This window comes from Meriones unguiculatus (assembly GCF_030254825.1).
Source record: "Meriones unguiculatus strain TT.TT164.6M chromosome 13 unlocalized genomic scaffold, Bangor_MerUng_6.1 Chr13_unordered_Scaffold_111, whole genome shotgun sequence".
In the NCBI taxonomy this organism is placed as follows: Eukaryota; Metazoa; Chordata; class Mammalia; order Rodentia; family Muridae; genus Meriones; species Meriones unguiculatus.
In genome coordinates, this window is record NW_026843589.1 from 17,501 (window position 1) to 36,781 (window position 19,281).

At 56.8% G+C, this 19,281-nt stretch overlaps 1 protein-coding gene across 1 annotated transcript; it reads left to right on the forward strand.

Moving 5' to 3' along the window:
• Positions 1-6,289: 6,289 nt before the first annotated feature.
• On the forward strand, positions 6,290-18,882 carry LOC132646026 (high mobility group protein B1). Its single transcript, XM_060375925.1, has 5 exons — positions 6,290-6,568; positions 9,718-9,883; positions 10,544-10,689; positions 12,900-13,074; positions 17,834-18,882. The coding sequence occupies exons 2-5, from the start codon at positions 9,734-9,736 to the stop codon at positions 18,008-18,010; spliced, it is 648 nt and encodes a 215-aa protein (XP_060231908.1). The 5' UTR covers positions 6,290-6,568; positions 9,718-9,733; the 3' UTR covers positions 18,011-18,882.
• Positions 18,883-19,281: the final 399 nt, after the last annotated feature.

Consider the following 19,281-nt stretch of genomic DNA (forward strand, 5'->3'; position numbering starts at 1 on the left):
CCCAGGGCACGCCAGGCGTCACGGCTCTGTGTGTGTGTGTGAGCGCGTGTGCGCCTGTACGAATGCACGTGTACCTGTGTGCACGTATATGAACCTATGTGCGTGTGCGTACATGCGTGTTCATATGTGAGCGTATATGTGAACGCACACGCGCAGAGATCCATGGATGTGTGTATACACACATCCATATATGTAAACGTGTCTATACGTATGTACATATGTGTGTATGTATGTGCTTATATAGCTACGTATATACGTGTATGTATGTATGTATATACGTATGTATATTTGTGTATGTGTATATATGTATACATATGTGTGTATATACATGTATATATTTACACACGCGTATGTACATATGTGTATACATGTATATAAGTGTCTGTATGTATATACGTGTATATATTTACACACGTGTATGTACATATGTGTATACATGTATATAAGTGTATGTATGTATATATACGTGTATATATTTACACACGTGTATGTACATATGTGTATACATGTATGTAAGTGTATGTATGTATATATACATGTATATATTTACACACGTGTATGTACATATGTGTATACATGTATATAAGTGTATGTATGTATATATACATGTATATATTTACACACGTGTATGTACATATGTGTATACATGTATATAAGTGTCTGTATGTATATACATGTATATATTTACACACGTGTATGTATATATGTGTATACATGTATATAAGTGTATGTATGTATATATACGTGTATATATTTACACACGTGTATGTACATATGTGTATACATGTATATAAGTGTGTGTATCTATACATGTGTCTGTATATTTGCATGTATGTATACATGTACATATATACAAGTGTATGTCTGCATATATGTACGTATATACATATGTATATACATGTGTGCATGTAAACATGTACGCACATGTGTGTGCATATATACACGTATGTCTGTGTTCATACATGCATGTGTATATGCACACACATTTATCGATCTATCCATGCATACATGTATGTATACGGGCACATGTATGTGTGTGTATACACGTATGTATATTGTGTCCGCGTGTTTCCGGGATCCCTGGCGCTCTGGAGAGACTGTTCGGGCTGCGCTCACAGGCGTGTGAGGGGAGGCGGGGGGGGGCTCCTCACCAGACGTGTGTGTGTGTGCGTGCGTGTGTCTGTGTGTGTGCGTGTGTGTCTGTATGTGTGTCTGTGTGTGTGCGTGTCTGTGTGTGTGTCTGTGTGTGTGTGTCTGTGTCTGTGTGTCTGTCTGTGTGTGTCTGTGTGTCTGTGTGTGTGTCTGTGTGTGTGTGTCTGTGTCTGTGTGTGTGTGTCTGTGTGTGTGTGTCTGTCTGTGTGTGTGTGTCTGTGTGTGTGTCTCTGTCTGTGTGTGCGTGTCTGTGTGTGTGTCTGTCTGTGTGTGTCTGTGTGTGTGTGTGCATGTCTGTGTGTGTCCGTGTCTGTGTGTCTGTGTGTGTGTGTGTGCGTGTGTGTGTGTGTGTGTGTCTGTGTGTGTGTCTGTGTGTGTGTGTCTGTGTGTGTGTGTGTGTCTGTGTGTGTGTGTGTGTGTGTGTGTGTGCTCGGCCCCCAGAGGATGAGGGCACACACCTGGGGGAGCCCACATGTGTGAGCTCGGTGTGTGTCTGTGGGGAAGCGAACTTGCAAAGCTCTGTCGGGGTGGCCCGCTCCTGCGCGATGCATCCCACACACACACAGACACACACACACAGACACACAAAGACACACAGACACACACAGATACACAGAGAGACACACAGACACACACAAGACACACACAGACAGACACAGACACAGAGATGGACACTCACAGACAGACACACACACACACAGAGATGGACACACACACACAGATACACAGAGACAGACACATACACACACAGAGACACAGACACACACACAAGACACACATAGACAGACACACAGACGCAGAGATGGACACACATACACAAACAGAGACACACATACGGGGACAGAGACAGAGACAGACACAGACACACAGACACTCACAGACACAGACACGCGCGCACAAACACACACACAGACACAACACACACAGACACACACACAGGCACAGAGATAGATGCATACACACAAGACACACAGAGACACACAGACATACACAGACAGTCACAGACAAACACACAGAGACGGACACACAGACACACACACATAGACAGACACACACACACAGACACACAGAGACAGAGACACACAGACTCAGAGACGGACACACAGACACTAGCACACACATAGACACACACACAGACACACAGAGACAGACAGACACACACACACAGACACACACACAGAGACACACAGACGCACACAGACACACAGTCACAGACAAACACACAGAGACGGACACACATAGACACTAACACACACAGACACACACACAGACACTAGCGCACACATAGACACACACACAGAGACACACAGACGCACACAGACACACAGTCACAGACAAACACACAGAGACGGACACATAGACACTAACACACACATAGACAGACACACACACAGACACTAGCGCACACATAGACACACACAGACACAGAGACACACAGACTCACACAGACACATACAGACACACACAGACAGAGACAGACAGACACACACACACAGACACACACAGAGACAGACACACACAAGACACACAGAGACAGACAGAGAGACACAGACACATAGTCACAGACAAACATACAGAGACGGACACAGAGACACTAACACACACATAGACAGACACACACACAGACACATAGTCACAGACAAACACACAGAGGCGGACACACACACAGAGACACACGGAGACAGAGACACACAGACTCACAGACACGGACACACACAGACAGACAGACACAGACACACAGAGATGGACACACACAGAGACACACAGACTCACACAGAGACACTCACAGACACACACACACACACAGAAACACAGGCAGACAGACACAGACACACAGTCACAAACACACAGAGACACACACACAGACACACACACACCCAGACACAGAGACAGAGACACACAGACACAGACACACACAGAGACAGAGACAGACAGACACAGACACACACAGACACACAGTCACAAACACACAGAGACACACAGAGACAGAGACACACAGACTCACACAGACACATACACACACAGACAGACACACCCACACACAGACAGACACACACATACACACACAGACAGACCCACACACAGACAGACACACACACACCCAGACACAGACATACACAGACACACACAGTCACAGACAAACACACAGAGACGGACGGACACACAGACACACACAGACTCACACACACAGACTCACACAGACTCACACAGACACACACACCCAGACACAGAGACACACACACAGAGACACACACACAGACTCACACACAGACACAGAGACACACACACACAGAGACACAGTCACACACACACAGACTCACACACAGACACAGAGACACACACACACAGAGACACAGTCACACACACACAGACTCACACACAGACACAGAGACGGACACACAGACACACACAGACTCACACACACAGACACACACCCAGACACAGAGACACACACACACAGACAGAGACGGACACACACAGAGACACAGTCACACACACACAGTCACAGACAAACACACAGACTCACACACAGACACAGAGACACACACACACAGAGACACAGTCACACACACACAGACTCACACACAGACACAGAGACGGACACACAGACTCACGCACACAGACACACAGTCACAGACAAACACCCAGACACACACACAGACACAGAGACTCACACAGAGACACAGAGACGGACACACACAGAGACACAGTCACACACACAGACTCACACCCAGACACAGAGACACAGTCACACACACCCAGACTCACACCCAGACACAGAGACACACACACACAGAGACACAGTCACACACACACAGACTCACACACAGACACAGAGACGGACACACAGACACACACAGACACACACCCAGACACAGAGACACACACACAGAGACAGAGACGGACACACACAGAGACACAGTCACACACACACAGACACACAGTCACAGACAAACACACAGACACACACACAGACAGAGACAGTCACACACACACAGACTCACACACACAGACACACAGTCACAGACAAACACCCAGACACACACAGACACACATCCAGACACAGAGACACACACACACAGAGACACAGTCACACACACAGACTCACACCCAGACAGAGACACACAGACACAGAGACACAGTCACACACACACAGACTCACACCCAGACACAGAGACACACACACACACAGACACAGTCACACACACACAGACTCACACCCAGACACAGAGACGGACACACAGACACACACAGAAACACACCCAGACACAGAGACACACACACAGAGACAGAGACGGACACACACAGAGACACAGTCACACACACACAGACACACAGTCACAGACAAACACCCAGACACACACACAGAGACACAGTCACACACACACAGACTCACACACAGACACAGAGACGGACACACAGACTCACACACACAGACACACAGTCACAGACAAACACCCAGACACACACAGACACACACACAGACACAGAGACTCACACAGAGACACAGAGACGGACACACACAGAGACACAGACTCACACCCAGACACAGAGACACACACACACAGAGACACAGTCACACACACAGACTCACACCCAGACACAGAGACACACACACACAGAGACACAGTCACACACACACAGACTCACACACAGACACAGAGACGGACACACAGACACACAGACACACACACCCAGACACAGAGACACACACACAGAGACAGAGACGGACACACACAGAGACACAGTCACACACACACAGACACACAGTCACAGACAAACACACAGACACACACACAGAGACACAGTCACACACACACAGACTCACACACACAGACACACACACAGACACACACACAGACACACAGTCACAGACAAACACCCAGACACAGACACACACACAGACACAGAGACGGACACACACAGAGACACAGTCACACACACAGACTCACACCCAGACACAGAGACACACACACACAGAGACACAGTCACACACACACAGACTCACACCCAGACACAGAGACGGACACACAGACACACACAGACTCACACACACAGACTCACACCCAGACACAGAGACGGACACACAGACACACACAGACACACACCCAGACACAGAGACACACACACAGAGACAGAGACGGACACACACAGAGACACAGTCACACACACACAGACACACAGTCACAGACAAACACACAGACACACACACAGACACAGAGACACACACACAGACTCACACACAGACACAGAGACGGACACACAGACTAACGCACACAGACACACAGTCACAGACAAACACCCAGACACACACAGACACACACACAGACACAGAGACTCACACAGAGACACAGAGACGGACACACACAGAGACACAGTCACACACACAGACTCACACCCAGACACAGAGACACACACACACAGAGACACAGTCACACACACACAGACACACAGTCACAGACAAACACCCAGACACACACAGACACACACAGAGACACAGAGACACACACACACAGAGACACAGTCACACACACAGACTCACACCCAGACACAGAGACACACACACAGAGACACACACACACAGACACACACACAGACACACACACAGACACAGTCACACACACAGACTCACACCCAGACACAGTCACACACACAGACACACACACACACAGACTCACACCCAGACACAGAGACGGACACACACACACACACACACAGACTCACACCCAGACACAGAGACGGACACACACACACACACACATAGACTCACACCCAGACACAGAGACACACACACACACACACACACACGTCCTCCCCACCCCCCTCCCCCCCCATCCTCCCCCCCCACCGCCCCGGGACCCCCGCGCGCGTCCTCCCCCCCCCCCCTCCGGGGAGGCCCCCCGCGTTCAGATTTGCGCGCTGTTTCCAGGCCTGGTGACGTGTCTCCGGCGAGGGCCAATGGGCGGCGGCCGCTGCTCCGGACAATGGGACGGCGCCGGCCAATGGGAGCACGGCGTGAGGAGGCGTCGGCCAATGGGAGGACGCGCTGGTGGGGGGGGGGAGGGAGGAGGGAGGAGAGGCGGAGGAGGGGAGGAGGGAGGAGGAGGGAGGGAGGAGGAGGAGGAGGGGGGGGTTCCGGGGAACGCGCGGAGCGAGCGAGCGAGCGAGCGAGGCGAGTGAGGAGGCTGGAGACGGCCGGGACTGCTCTGTGTCTCGCTCTCTCTCTCTCTCTCTCTCTCGCTTGTGTCTCCCCCTCGAGCTCTCGGTCCTCCCCGCCCTCCCCCTTCCCCCCCAACCCGCCCTCCCCTCTCTCTCTCTCTCTCTCTCTCTCGCTCTCTCTTTTCACGTCACGGGACGGGACGCCGCGCGGACCGTGGGGGAAAAGGAGGCAGCGGCAAGCGCCTCGCGGGGCCCGGTGAGTGAGGGAAGGGAGCGAGCGAGCGAGCGAGGGTGGGGGGGGAGGGGAGGGGAGGACGGAGGGAGGGAGGGAGGGAGGGGGGAGGGCGGGAATCGCCCTCCCCCCTCCCTCCCTCCCTCCCCACGGGCTTTTCTCTCTCAATCTCTCTCTCTCTCTCTCTCTCTCAGACACACAAAGGCGGGTGAGGAGAGGGGGGGGGACGGCGGGGGGGAGGGCTGCGCGTCCCCCCCCACTCCCTCCCCCTTCCCGCCCTCCCCTCCCTCAGGGTCTCCTTTGAGGGGGGGAGGGAAGAGGGGGGGAGGGGGGTCCCTGAGGCGATGGTTCGTTCGAGGGGAGGAGGGCTGGGGAGGGGGGAGGGGGCTGTGGGGGGGACAGAGAGAGAGAGAGGGGAGGGAGGGAGGACGACGCGGGGGGGAACATGGCCGACTCCATGTTGACGAGAAACAAGGCGGTTCTGAGGGGGGGGGGAGGGCGGGGAAGGGGGGGAGGACGCGGTTCTGAGGTAACTTTTGGGTCGTTTTTTCCCCCTCTCTCTCGCTCTAGCTCGCTCTCTCTGTCTCTCTCTCTCTCTCTCTAGAGCTCGCTCTCTCAGGCGCCCGCTCGCCCGCGTGCGTGCGTGCGTGCGCGCGCCGTGTGGCTCTGTGTGTGTGTGTGTCTGTGTGTGTGAGGAGAAGCGCGGGCGCGCGGGGGACGACGGGATGCGGAGGGAGGGAGGGCGGGGCGGGCGGAGAGGCCTCCCGCGCCTGCGCGCCCGCCCGGTCCCGCCCCTTTTCCGCCCTCAAAATGGCGGGGGCGGGCTTCCCGCGCGTGCGCGCTCCCGCTCGGCGCCCGGCCCCGCCCCTTTTCTCCCCTCAAAATGGCGGCGGCTGCCTCTCACACCCGGGGAGAAGCCGGCCCGCGCGCGCGCTCTCCCGCCCGCAAGGCTCCGCCCCTTCCCTCCTCTCAAAATGGCGGCGGCTACTACCTCCGCACTTTGAGTCCTCTCCGGCTCCGCCCACTTCCCCCTCCCTGTTCCCGCCCTCTGCCTCAAAATGGCTGCGGCTCCTCTGTTAATGAGGGCCTGGCTCCGCCTTCTGTCCCTCCCTCGCCCCGCCCCCTGCCTCAAAATGGCTGCGGGTCTCTTGCGGCGCGCTCGCTTGGCTCCGCCCTCGCCCCGCCCCTCCCTCGCTCCGCCCCCTTCCTCAAAATGGCGGCGGCTCCTCCCGGAAGAGGCGCGCGCGCACAAAGGGAGGCCGCCATGTTGGCGGGAAGGAGACGCGGGGCCGCCATTCCGCCTCTCCCTCCTCCCCTGCGTCTCCCCGGGAGCGAGCGCGGTGCACAGAATGGGGGGGACGGGCCGCACGTGGCGGCCCGTCGGGGTGTCCCCCCCTCCTCCTCCCCCCATAGAGGGGGGAGGGCGGGAATCCCCCCTGCGCATGCGCGCGCGCTTCCGGGGACACCCCGACTCTGCCCCCCCGGGGTCCCCGGATTGGGGAGAGAGAGCAGGAGGCTTGGGTCCTTCTCCTCTTTTGGGGGGGATGGGGGTGTCCCCCCTTCTTCCCTCCTCCCCTCCCTCCTCCTACCCTCCCCCCTGGAATAGACTCCTTCAAGGAGGGGGATCAGGGTTGGCCAAAGTTGGGGTGTCTCCTCTTCTGCCCTCCCTCCTCATCCCCCTGCTTCCCTCCCCCAACCCTCCTCTCCTCCCTCCTCCTTCCCTCCCCCCGTTGGGGTTCCCTCCCTCCTCCTTCCCTCCCCTCCCTCCTCCTCCTCCTCTCTCCCCTCCTCCCCTCCCCCCTGGAATAGACTCACTCAAGGGGGGAATCAGGGTTGGCCAAAGTCGGGGTGTCCCCTCAAGTTGGGGTGTCCCCATCCCTCCCCCCTCCTGCCCTCTCTCCTCTTCTCCCCCTCCTTCCTTCCTCCCTCCCTCCTTCCCTCCCCCATCCCTCCTCCCCTCCCCCCTGGAATAGACTCACTCAAGGAGGGGATCAGGGTTGGCCAAAGTCGGGGTGTCCCCTCAAGTTGGGGTGACCCCAGGTTTTGGGGGGAGAGAGTCTCCTTCAGGGGTCCCCCGTCTTTCCCTCCCCCCTCCCCTCCCCCTGAAGGCTCACCCTCACTCAGGGGGGGCGATCAGAGTTGGCCAAAGTTGGGGTGTCCCCTGACATAAGTTGGGGTGCCCCTCTCCTTCCTCCCACTCCTCCTTCCCCTCCCCCCCAAGCTCACACTCGCCCAGTCTCTAACGGAATGCGGTGGGGGGAGGGCTGTTTTGGTGTCCCCCCGTGGGCGGAGCGGGGGTGTCCCGTGGCCTGCACTTTTGGGGTGACCCCCAGGACCTCTAGTGGGGGCTGTGGGTCCTGCCCTCTGTGCCCCGTCCTGGGGGTCAGCCCCTTCCTTGTAGGGATGGGCCAGGGCTTTTGGGGGGACCCTGGGATTGGGGGTGCCCGGGCCTGCGTTTTTTGGGGTGACACCCAAAACCTTTGGCGCATGTGCCTCGCGTGCCCCATCCTGGGGTTCAGCCCTTTGTTGGGAATGGGCTGAGGCTTCTTTCTGGGGACCCAGAGGCCTTGTGAACCCCCCAAATTTGGGGGTACCGGGCCTGCATTTTGGGGGGACACCCAGGACCTTTAGTGGTTGTGCTTTGGCGTGTGTGTTTTCTCTCCCCATGCCTCGTTCTGGGGTTCAACTGCCTTTTAGGAATTAGCTGGGGCTTTTTCTGGGGGCCCTGAGGACCCCTAAAATTTGGGGGTGCATGGGCCTGCGCTTTTGGGGGTGACACCCAGATCCTTGGGCGCTTGGGCCTCGCGTTCCCCGTCCTGGGCTTTAGCCCCTTCTTTGTAGGAATCAGCTGAGGCCTTTTCCTGGGGACCCTGAGGCCTTGTGAACCCCCAAATTTTGGGTGTGCCCGGGCGGGGCGCTTTTTGGGGTGACACTTGTGTCCTTTGGCCTCATGTACCCCATCTTGGGGTTCAGCAGCAATCACTTAGGCTCTTTTCTGTGGACCCCGAGGTCTTGTGGGGTCCCCCAAATTTGGGGGTGCATGGGCCCATGCTTTTTGGGGTGATACCCCGGACCTTCAGCATCGGTTCCCCCACTCACCCCATCCCGTGGGGGGGAGGGCACGACTCTGGAGGGTTTTGGGGGGCTCTGACCTCCTCCCTCCTCCCCCCCAGACCAGCAGCTTGAACCATGGGCAAGGGGGACCCCAAAAAACCTCGGGGGAAGATGTCGTCGTATGCCTTCTTCGTGCAGACCTGCCGGGAGGAACACAAGAAGAAGCATCCAGACGCCTCGGTCAACTTTTCAGAGTTCTCCAAGAAATGCTCGGAGAGGTGGAAGGTGAGGGGGGGACCCCGATTTCGGGGGGCCCTGGGGTTTGGGGGGACCCCCATTGGATCCCTTCCCGGGGTCCCCATCCCATTGCCACAGCCTCCCCGCCGATCAGGAGGGCGTAGGGGCGACCCTGGAGGCTGGGCTGGGGTGGGGTATGATTTTGGGGGGCCCTGGAGTTTTGGGGGACCCCCATTGGACCCCCTCCTTGGGGTCCCCATCATCTCAGCATCCTCGCCCAGGAGGAGGAGGGCGTAGGGGCATCCCTGGAGGCTGGGCTGGGGTGGGGTATGATTTTGGGGGGCCCCCAGTGTTTGGGGGGCCCCAGTGTTTGGGGGACCCCCATCGCCCTCCTGCTGAACCCCTCCCTCCCTGGGGTCCCCATCCCATCGCTTCAGCCTCCCCGCCCAGGAGGATGAGGGCTTAGGGGCATCCATGGAAGCGGGGCTGGGGTGGGGTGCGATTTTGGGGGGCCCTGGAGTTTTGGGGGACCCAGAGGTTTTGGGGGACCCCCACCAGACCCCTCCCCGGGGTCCCCATCCCATCGCCTCAGCCTCCCCGCCGCTCAGGAGGGCGTAGGGGTGACCCTGGAGGCTGGGGCTGGGCTGGGCTGGGGTTGGCTGGGCTGGGGTGTGATTTTGGGGGTCCCCCTGTCCCCCCACTTTGCAGACCATGTCCGCCAAGGAGAAGGGGAAGTTTGAGGACATGGCCAAGGCCGACAAGGCCCGCTACGAGCGGGAGATGAAGTCCTACATCCCCCCCAAGGGCGAACCCAAGAAGAAGTTCAAGGACCCCAACGCCCCCAAGAGGCCCCCGTGAGTGCCCGGCTTTTGGGGGGCCGGGGGGTGGGGGACCCCCTTTCTGGTACCCTGTGTCGCTTCCCGGGACTCTCAGGGATATTGGGGGGCTCCAGGCCTGGGTCCCCCTTTCTCTACCCTGTGTCACTGGGACCCTCTGGCTTTTGGGGGGCTCAAGGCCTGGGTCCCCCTTTCTCTACCCTGTGTCACTGGGATCCTCTAGTTATTGGGGGGCCGAGGTGTGGGTCCCCTTTTTCTGTGTCCCTTACTGGGACTCTCAGGCCTCTGGTTATTGGGGGGCTCGGGCTTGGGTCCCCCTTTTCTGGACACTATCACTGGGACCCTCTGGCTTTTGGGGGTCTCTGGCATGGGTCCCCCCCTTTCTCTGGACACTATCACTGGGACCCTCTGGCTTTAGGGGGGCTTGTGGCGTGGGTCCCCTCTTTCTGTGTCCCTTACTGCGACTCTCAGGCCTCTGGTTATTGGGGGGCTCGGGCTTGGGTCCCCCTTTTCTGGACACTATCACTGGGACCCTCTGGCTTTTGGGGGTCTCTGGCATGGGTCCCCCCTTTCTCTGGACACTATCACTGGGACCCTCTGGCTTTTGGGGGGCTTGTGGCGTGGGTCCCCTCTTTCTGTGTCCCTTACCGGACTCTCAGGCCCCTGGTTATTGGGGGACTTGGGTCCCCCTTTTTCTGGACACTATGTCACTGGGACGCTCCGATTTTTTAGGGGTTTGGGGTGCGGGTCCCCCTTTTTCTGGACACTGTCACTGGGACCCTCTGTTTTTGGGGGGCTCGAGGCATGGGTCCCCCTTTTTGGACACTATCACTGGGACCCTCTGGTTATGGGGGTGCCCTTTTTGTGGACACCGTGTCACTGGGAGCCCCCTGGCTTTTGGGGGGCTCGTGGCGTGGGTCCCCTTTTTCCATGCTGTGACCCTTACTGGGACTCTCAGGCCTCTGGTTATTGGGGGGCTTGAGGCTTAGGTCCCCCTTTTTTCCACACTTGCGTCACTGCAACCCTCCGGCTTTTGGGGCGCTCAGAGGGGTCCCCCATTTTTGGTTCACCATGTCACTGGGACCCTCCGGCTTTTGGGGGGCTTGAGGCATGGGTCCCCCCTTTTTTTACACACTATGTCACTGGGACCCTCCGGCTTTTGGGGGGCTCCAGGCCTGGGTCCCCCTTTCTCTACCCTGTGTCAATGGACTCTCGGGCTTTTGGGGAGCCCTCCCCAAAAACAGAGGGTCCAGTGACAGTGTCCAGAAAAAGGGGGACCCTCTGTTTTTGGGGAGGGCTCGAGGTGTGGGTCCCCCTTTTTTGGACACTGTCACTGGTACTCTCTGGCTTTTGGGGGGCTTGGGGCGTGGGTCCCCTCTTTCTGTGTCCCTTACTGGGACTCTCAGGCCTCTGGTTATTGGGGGGCTTGAGGCTTAGGTCCCCCCTTTTTCTGGACACTGTGTCACTGAGACCTCTGGCTTTTGGGGGGCTCCAGGCGTGGGTCCCCCCTTTTTCTGGACACTGTCACTGGGACCCTCTAGTTCTTGGGGGGTTGAGGCGTGGGTCCCCTCTTTCTGTGTCCCTTACTGGGACTCTCAGGCCTCTGGTTATTGGGGGGCTTGAGGCTTAGGTCCCCCCTTTTTCTGGACACTGTGTCACTGAGACCTCTGGTTTTGGGGGGCTCCAGGCGTGGGTCCCCCCTTTTTCTGGACACTGTCACTGGGACCCTCTAGTTCTTGGGGGCTTGGGGCGTGGGTCCCCTCTTTCTGTGTCCCTTACTGGGACTCTCAGGCCTCTGAGTTATTGGGGGGCTTGAGGCTTAGGTCCCCCCTTTTTCTGGACACTGTGTCACTGAGACCTCTGGTTTTGGGGGGCTCCAGGCGTGGGTCCCCCCTTTTTCTGGACACTGTCACTGGGACCCTCTAGTTCTTGGGGGCTTGGGGCGTGGGTCCCCTCTTTCTGTGTCCCTTACTGGGACTCTCAGGCCCCTGGTATTTGGGGGGCTCCAGGCGTGGGTCCCCCCCTTTTTTCCACGCTGTGTCACTGGGACCCTCCGGCTTTTGGGGGGCTCCCGGCCTGGGTCCCCCCTTTTTCTCTGTCCCTCACCGCGTCCCTCCGGCGTGGACGCTGTGTCCCTGGTGATCGGGGGGGGGGCTCGTCGCGTGGGTCCCCCTCTTCCTGGCACCCCCAGATCCTGACCTCTGACCCCCCCGCCCCCCACCCCCCAGCTCGGCCTTCTTCCTCTTCTGCTCCGAGTACCGCCCCAAGATCAAGGGCGAGCACCCGGGCCTGTCCATCGGCGACGTGGCCAAGAAGCTGGGGGAGATGTGGAACAACACAGCCGCCGACGACAAGCAGCCGTACGAGAAGAAGGCGGCCAAGCTGAAGGAGAAGTACGAGAAGGTGAGCCGGGGGCCGCCTCCCCGTCCTCCCCGCCCTCCCCCCCGTCCTCCCCCCGTCCTCCCCGCGTCCTCCCCGCAGCCTTCTCCGTCTCCCTCTGTTCTTCTCCATCCTCCTGCTTCCTCCTCCATCCGTCCCTGTCCGTCCTCCTCCATCTCCCTCCATCCCTCTGCGTCCTCCCCCCGTCCTCCTCCACCCCTCTCCGTCCTCCTCCATCCTCCTCCATCTTCCTCTATTCTTCTCCATCTCCCTCCATCCTCCTCCATCCCTCTGCATCCTTCTCCATCCATCTCCATCCATCCCTCTCCGTCCTCTTCGTCCTCCCCATCCTCCTCCGTCCTCCCCATCCTCCTCCATCCCTCTCCGTCCTCCCCCATCCTCCTCCATCCCTCTCCGACCTCCCCCATCCCTCTCCGTCCTCCTCCATCCCTCTCCGTCCTCCTCCATCTTCCTTCATCCTTCTCCATCTCCCTGATCTCCCTCCATTCCTCCCCATCTCCCTCCATCCTCCCCATCATCCTCCATCCCTCAGTCTCCCTCCGTCCCTCTTCATCTCATTCCCCTCTATCCCTCTCCATCTCTCTCCATCTCTCTCCATCCTCCCATCTCCATCTCCCTCCATCCTCCTCAATCTCCCACTATTTCCCTTCCTCCTCCTCCATCCCTTTCCATCCCTCTTCATCTCCCTCCTCCAGCCCTCCCCGTCTTCCTTCATCCCTCTCCATCCCCCATTTCCCTCCATCCTCCTCCATCTCTCTATCCCTCACCATCTCCCTCCATTTCTCTCCATCCTCCTTCATCCCTCCCCATCTCCCTCCATCCCTCCCCATCTCCCTCCATCCCTCTCCATCTCCCTCCATCCCTCCCCATCTCTCTCCATCCCTCCCCATCTCCCTCCATCCCTCCCCATCTCCCTCCATCCCTCTCCATCTCCCTCCATCCCTCCCCATCTCCCTCCATCCCTCTCCATCTCCCTCCATCCCTCCCCATCTCCCTCCATCCCTCCCCATCTCCCTCCATCCCTCCCCATCTCTCTCCATCCCTCCCCATCTCCCTCCATCCCTCCCCATCCCCCTCCGTCTCCCTTCATTCCTCTCCATCCTCCGTCCATCTCTCACTCCATCCCTCCCCATCTCCCTTCATCCCTCCCCATCCATCTCCATCTCATTCCCTCAGTTTCCCTCCATCTCCTCCATCCCACCCCATTTCCCTCCATCTCCCTCCATCTCCATCCTTCTCCATCTTGCTCAGTTCCTCTCCTCCCTCTCTCCCTTCATCTCTCCCCATCTCCCTCCATCCCTCTCATTTCCCTCTATCCCTCTTCATCTCCCTCCATCCCTCCCCATCACCTTCCTCCCTCCATCCCTCGGTCTTCCTCCATCCCTCTCCATCTCCCTCACAATCTCCCTCCATTCCTCTCTATCTCTCTCCATCTCTCTCCATCCCTTAGTCTCTCTCTCCATCCCTCTCCATCACCCTCCATCTCTCTCTATCCCTTCTCATCTCCCTCCATCCCGCTCCATCTTCCTCCATCCCTTTCCATCCCGCTCCATCCCTCTATCCCTCACAATCTTCCTCCATCCCTCTATCCCTCACAATCTCTCTCCATCCTCCTTCATCCCTCTCCATCTCCCTCACAATCTTCCTTTATCCCTCTCCATCTTCCTTTATTCCTCTCCATCCCTCTCCATCTCCATCCATCACTCTTCATCCCTCTCCATCCCTCCTGATCCCTCTCCATCTCCCTCCCTCCCTCACAATCTCCCTCCATTCCACTTTATCACCCTCCATCTTCCTCATCCCTCTCCATCTCCCTCCGTCTCTCTCCATTTCTCTCCATCCCTCCCCATCTCCCTGTATTCCTTTCCATCCCTCTCCATGCATCTCCATCTCATTCCCCTCAGTCTCCCTCAATCTCCCTCCATCCCTCTCCATCTCCCTCCATCCCTCCCCATCTCCCTCCATCCCTCCCCATCTCCCTCCATCCCTCTCCATCTCCCTCTATACCTCCCCATCTCCCTCCATCCCTCCCCATCTCCCTCTATACCTCCCCATCCTTCTCCATCCCCATCCATCCTCCATCTCATTCCCCTCCATCCTCCTCCATCCCTCTCCATCCCATCCCTCCTCCATCTCATTCCCCTCCATCCCTCTCCATCTCTCTCCATCCCTCAATCTCCCTCCATCTCCCTCTATCCCTCTCCATCTCCCTCCATCCCTCTCCGTCTCTCTCCATCCTTCTCCATCTCGCTCAATTCCTCCCTGTCTCCCACCATCCCCCTCCATCTCCCTCTATCCCTCCCCATCTCCCTCTATCCCTCCCCATCCTTCTCCATCCCCATCCATCCTCCATCTCATTCCCCTCCATCCTCCTCCATCCCTCTCCATCCCCATCCATCCTCCATCTCATTCCCCTCCATCCCTCTCCATCTCTCTCCATCCCTCAATCTCCCTCCATCTCCATCCATCTCCCTCCATCCCTCTCAATCCCACCATTTCCCTCCATCCCTTTCCATCACCCTCCATCTCTCTATCCCTCCCCATCTCCCTCCATTTCTCCCCATCTCCCTTCATTCCTCTGTCTCCTTCCATCCCGCTCCATCTCCCTCCATCCCTCTCAATCTGCCTCCATCTCTTTCCATCCTCTCCATCCCTCTCATTTCTCTCCATCCTTCATCTCCCTCCATCCCTCCCCATCTCCCTCCATCCCTCTCTATACCTCCCCATCCTTCTCCATCTCCCTTCATCCCTCCCCATCTCCCTCCATCCCTCTCCATCTCCCTTCATCCCTCTCCATCTCCCTCCATCCCTCCCCATCCTCCTCCATCCCTCCCCATCTCCCTCCATCCCTCCCCATCTCCCTCCATCTCCCTTCATCCCTTCCCATCTCCCTCCATCCCTCTCCATCCCCATCCATCCTCCATCTCATTCCCCTCCATCCCGCTCCATCCCTCTCAATCTGCCTCCATCTCTTTCCATCCTCTCCATCCCTCTCATTTCTCTCCATCCTTCATCTCCCTCCATCCCTCTCCATCCTCCTCCATCTCTCTCCATCCCTCTCCATCTCCCTCCATCCCTCTCTATACCTCCCCATCCTTCTCCATCCCTCTCCTTCTCTCTCCATCCCTCTCCATGTCCCCTCATCCTTCTCTATCTCCCTCCATCCCTCCCAACCTCCCTCCATCCTTCTCCATCCCTGTCAATCTGCCTCCATCTCCCTCCATCCTCTCCATCCCTCTCATTTCTCTCCATCCTTCTTCAGCTCCCTCCATCCCTCCCCATCCTCCTCCATCCCTCTCCATCCTTCTCCCTCCATTTCCCTCCTTCTCCCTCCATTTCCCTCCTTCTCCCTCCATCCCTCTCCATCCTCCTCCATCCCTCTCCATCCTTCTCCCTCCATTTCCCTCCTTCTCCCTCCATCCCTCTCCATCTCTCTCCATCCCTCTCCGTCTCTCTCCATCCCTCTCCATCTCTCTCCATCTCCCTCCATCCCTCCCCATCCTCCTCCATCCCTCTCCATCCTTCTCCCTCCATTTCCCTCCTTCTCCCTCCATCCCCCTCCATCCCTCTCCATCCTCCTCCATCCCTCTCCATCCTTCTCCCTCCATCCCTCTCCATCCTTCTCCCTCCATCCCTCTCCATCCTTCTCCCTCCATTTCCCTCCTTCTCCCTCCATCCCTCTCCATCTCTCTCCATCTCTCTCCATCCCTCTCCATCCCTCTCCATCCCTCTCCATCTCTCTCCATCTCCCTCCATCCCTCCCCATCCTCCTCCATCCCTCTCCATCCTTCTCCCTCCATTTCCCTCCTTCTCCCTCCATCCCTCTCCATCCTTCTCCCTCCATTTCCCTCCTTCTCCCTCCATCCCTCTCCATCTCTCTCCATCTCTCTCCATCCCTCTCCATCCCTCTCCATCTCTCTCCATCCCTCTCCATCCCTCTCCATCTCTCTCCATCCCTCTCCATCCCTCTCCATCTCCCTCCATCCCTCCCCATCCTCCTCCATCCCTCTCCATCCTTCTCCCCCATCCTCTTCCCTCCATCCTCTCCTTCTCCCTCCATCCCTCCCATCCTCCTCCATCCCTCTCATCCTTCTCCCTCCATTTCCCTCCTTCTCCCTCCATCCCTCTCCATCCTTCTCCCTCCATTTCCCCTCCCTTCTCCCTCCATCCCTCTCCATCCTCTCCTCCATCTCCCACCTCCTCCATCTCCTCTCCATCTCTCTCATCCCTCTCCATCTCTCTCCATCTCTCTCCATCCCTCTCCATCCCTCTCCATCTCTCTCCATCCCTCTCCATCCCTCTCCATCTCCCTCCATCCCTCCCCATCCTCCTCCATCCCTCTCCATCCTTCTCCCTCCATTTCCCTCCTTCTCCCTCCATCCCTCTCCATCCTTCTCCCTCCATTTCCCTCCTTCTCCCTCCATCCCTCTCCATCTCTCTCCATCTCCCTCCATCCCTCTCCATCTCTCTCCATCCCTCTCCATCCCTCTCCATCTCCCTCCATCCCTCTCCATCTCTCTCCATCCCCCTCCATCCCTCCCCATCCCCCTCCATCCCTCTCCATCCCTCTCCATCTCTCTCCATCCCTCTCCATCCCTCCCCATCCTCCTCCATCCCTCTCCATCCTTCTCCCTCCATTTCCCTCCTTCTCCCTCCATCCCTCTCCATCTCTCTCCATCTCCCTCCATCCCTCCCCATCCCCCTCCATCCCTCCCCCCATCCCTCCCCATCAATCACCCTCCTCGCCTCCTCGCCCCCGCAGGACATCGCCGCCTACAGAGCTAAAGGCAAGCCGGACGCCGCCAAGAAGGGGGTCGTGAAGGCCGAGAAGAGCAAGAAGAAGAAGGAGGAGGAGGACGACGAAGAGGAGGAGGAGGACGAGGAGGAAGAAGAGGAGGAGGAGGACGAGGAGGAGGAGGAGGACGACGATGACGAATAATAAGTCGGTTCCGGCGCAGTTTTCATTCTCGTTTTATTAATTTTTGGTTTTCGTTGTTTTCGGGTTTTTTTTTTTTTTGTTCTGTTTTACTTTTTTTTTTTTTCCTCTCGTCTATAAAAGCATTTAACCCCCCCTTGTACACAGCTCACTTCACTCCTTTGAAAGAAAGACAAAAAAGACAAACAAACAAACAAACAAACAAAAAATCGGGAACGTCCAGGCCACGTAAGAAAGATTCGTTTTTAACCAATTGTACAGTGTATTTTTTTTTTCTTTTTTCTCCTTTTTTTTTCATCTTTTCTCGTCCAGCGAACACGCTACCGAATTCGTCTCTCCGAGGCGGGGCCCCGTCCCGGCGGTTAATTCTCTTTATTTTATTTTATTTCATTTTTTTTTTTTTTTTTTTTTTTTTTTTTTTTTTTAATTTTTAGTTTTTTCTCGGTCTGTTCGGTGGCCACTAACCTCGCCGGGGCCGGTCTTGGGGGTTGGAGAAAAACGGGCGCGGGGGGATGGATTGCCAGCAGGTCGTGGGGGACGGTAGGGTTTTGGGGTGTTGGTTTTTTTTTTTGGTTATTTGGTTATTTTTTTCCCCCACCCTCTATCGTTTTGATTTTGCTTTTTTGTTTTCGTTGGTCCTCCTCCTCCTCCTCCTCCTCCTCCTCCAGCTTCTACGAACATCCTCCCCCTTTCTCCCCCCCCCCCGTCCGTCGTCCCCCGCCCCGTCCACACCACCCTGTAACCGCAGAGAAGGAGAGAGAGATAGAGAGAGGAGGGGAAAAGAGAGAGAGAGAGAGAGAAAAAAAACCAACCGCGGCCGTTGTGTTGACATCCTGAATGCTTCTCAGTAAATACAATTTTTTTTTTTTTTTAAACTCCGGGTCCTGTCTTCTCTGCCGCCTTCTCCGCGAGTTCGAGGTCAGCCCCGGGTGGGTCGGGTCCGGGTCGGGATCGGGTTCTTCCTTTGGGGCCCGTGATGCATCGGGGAACAAACGCATTCGGTGCCTTTTCTTTTCTCTTTTTCTCTCTCTCTAAAACCCAAACCCAGAAAATGGCTTTAGGCCCGTCGAAACCCGGTCGTCAGGGCGGGGAGCGGTTTGGCCATTTTTGTGGGTTGGTTTGTTTATTATTTTTATTTTATTTTATTTTTTTTGCAGTTTGTTTGGTTTGGTTTTGGTGTGTTGGTTTTGGTTTGTTTCTTTTGGTTTTGGTTTGTTTCTTTTGGTTTGTTGGTTTTGGTTTGGTTTTGGTTTGTTTGGTTTGATTTTTGTTAG

Excerpts from the sequence above, each read along its gene's own strand:
- LOC132646026 (XM_060375925.1), top strand. The coding sequence starts at position 9,734 with ATGGGCAAGGGGGACCCCAAAAAACCTCGGGGGAAGATGTCGTCGTAT. Across the intron at positions 9,884-10,543 it reads AATGCTCGGAGAGGTGGAAG|ACCATGTCCGCCAAGGAGAA; the intron begins GTGAGGGGGGGA and ends CCCACTTTGCAG. Across the intron at positions 10,690-12,899 it reads AACGCCCCCAAGAGGCCCCC|CTCGGCCTTCTTCCTCTTCT; the intron begins GTGAGTGCCCGG and ends CCCACCCCCCAG.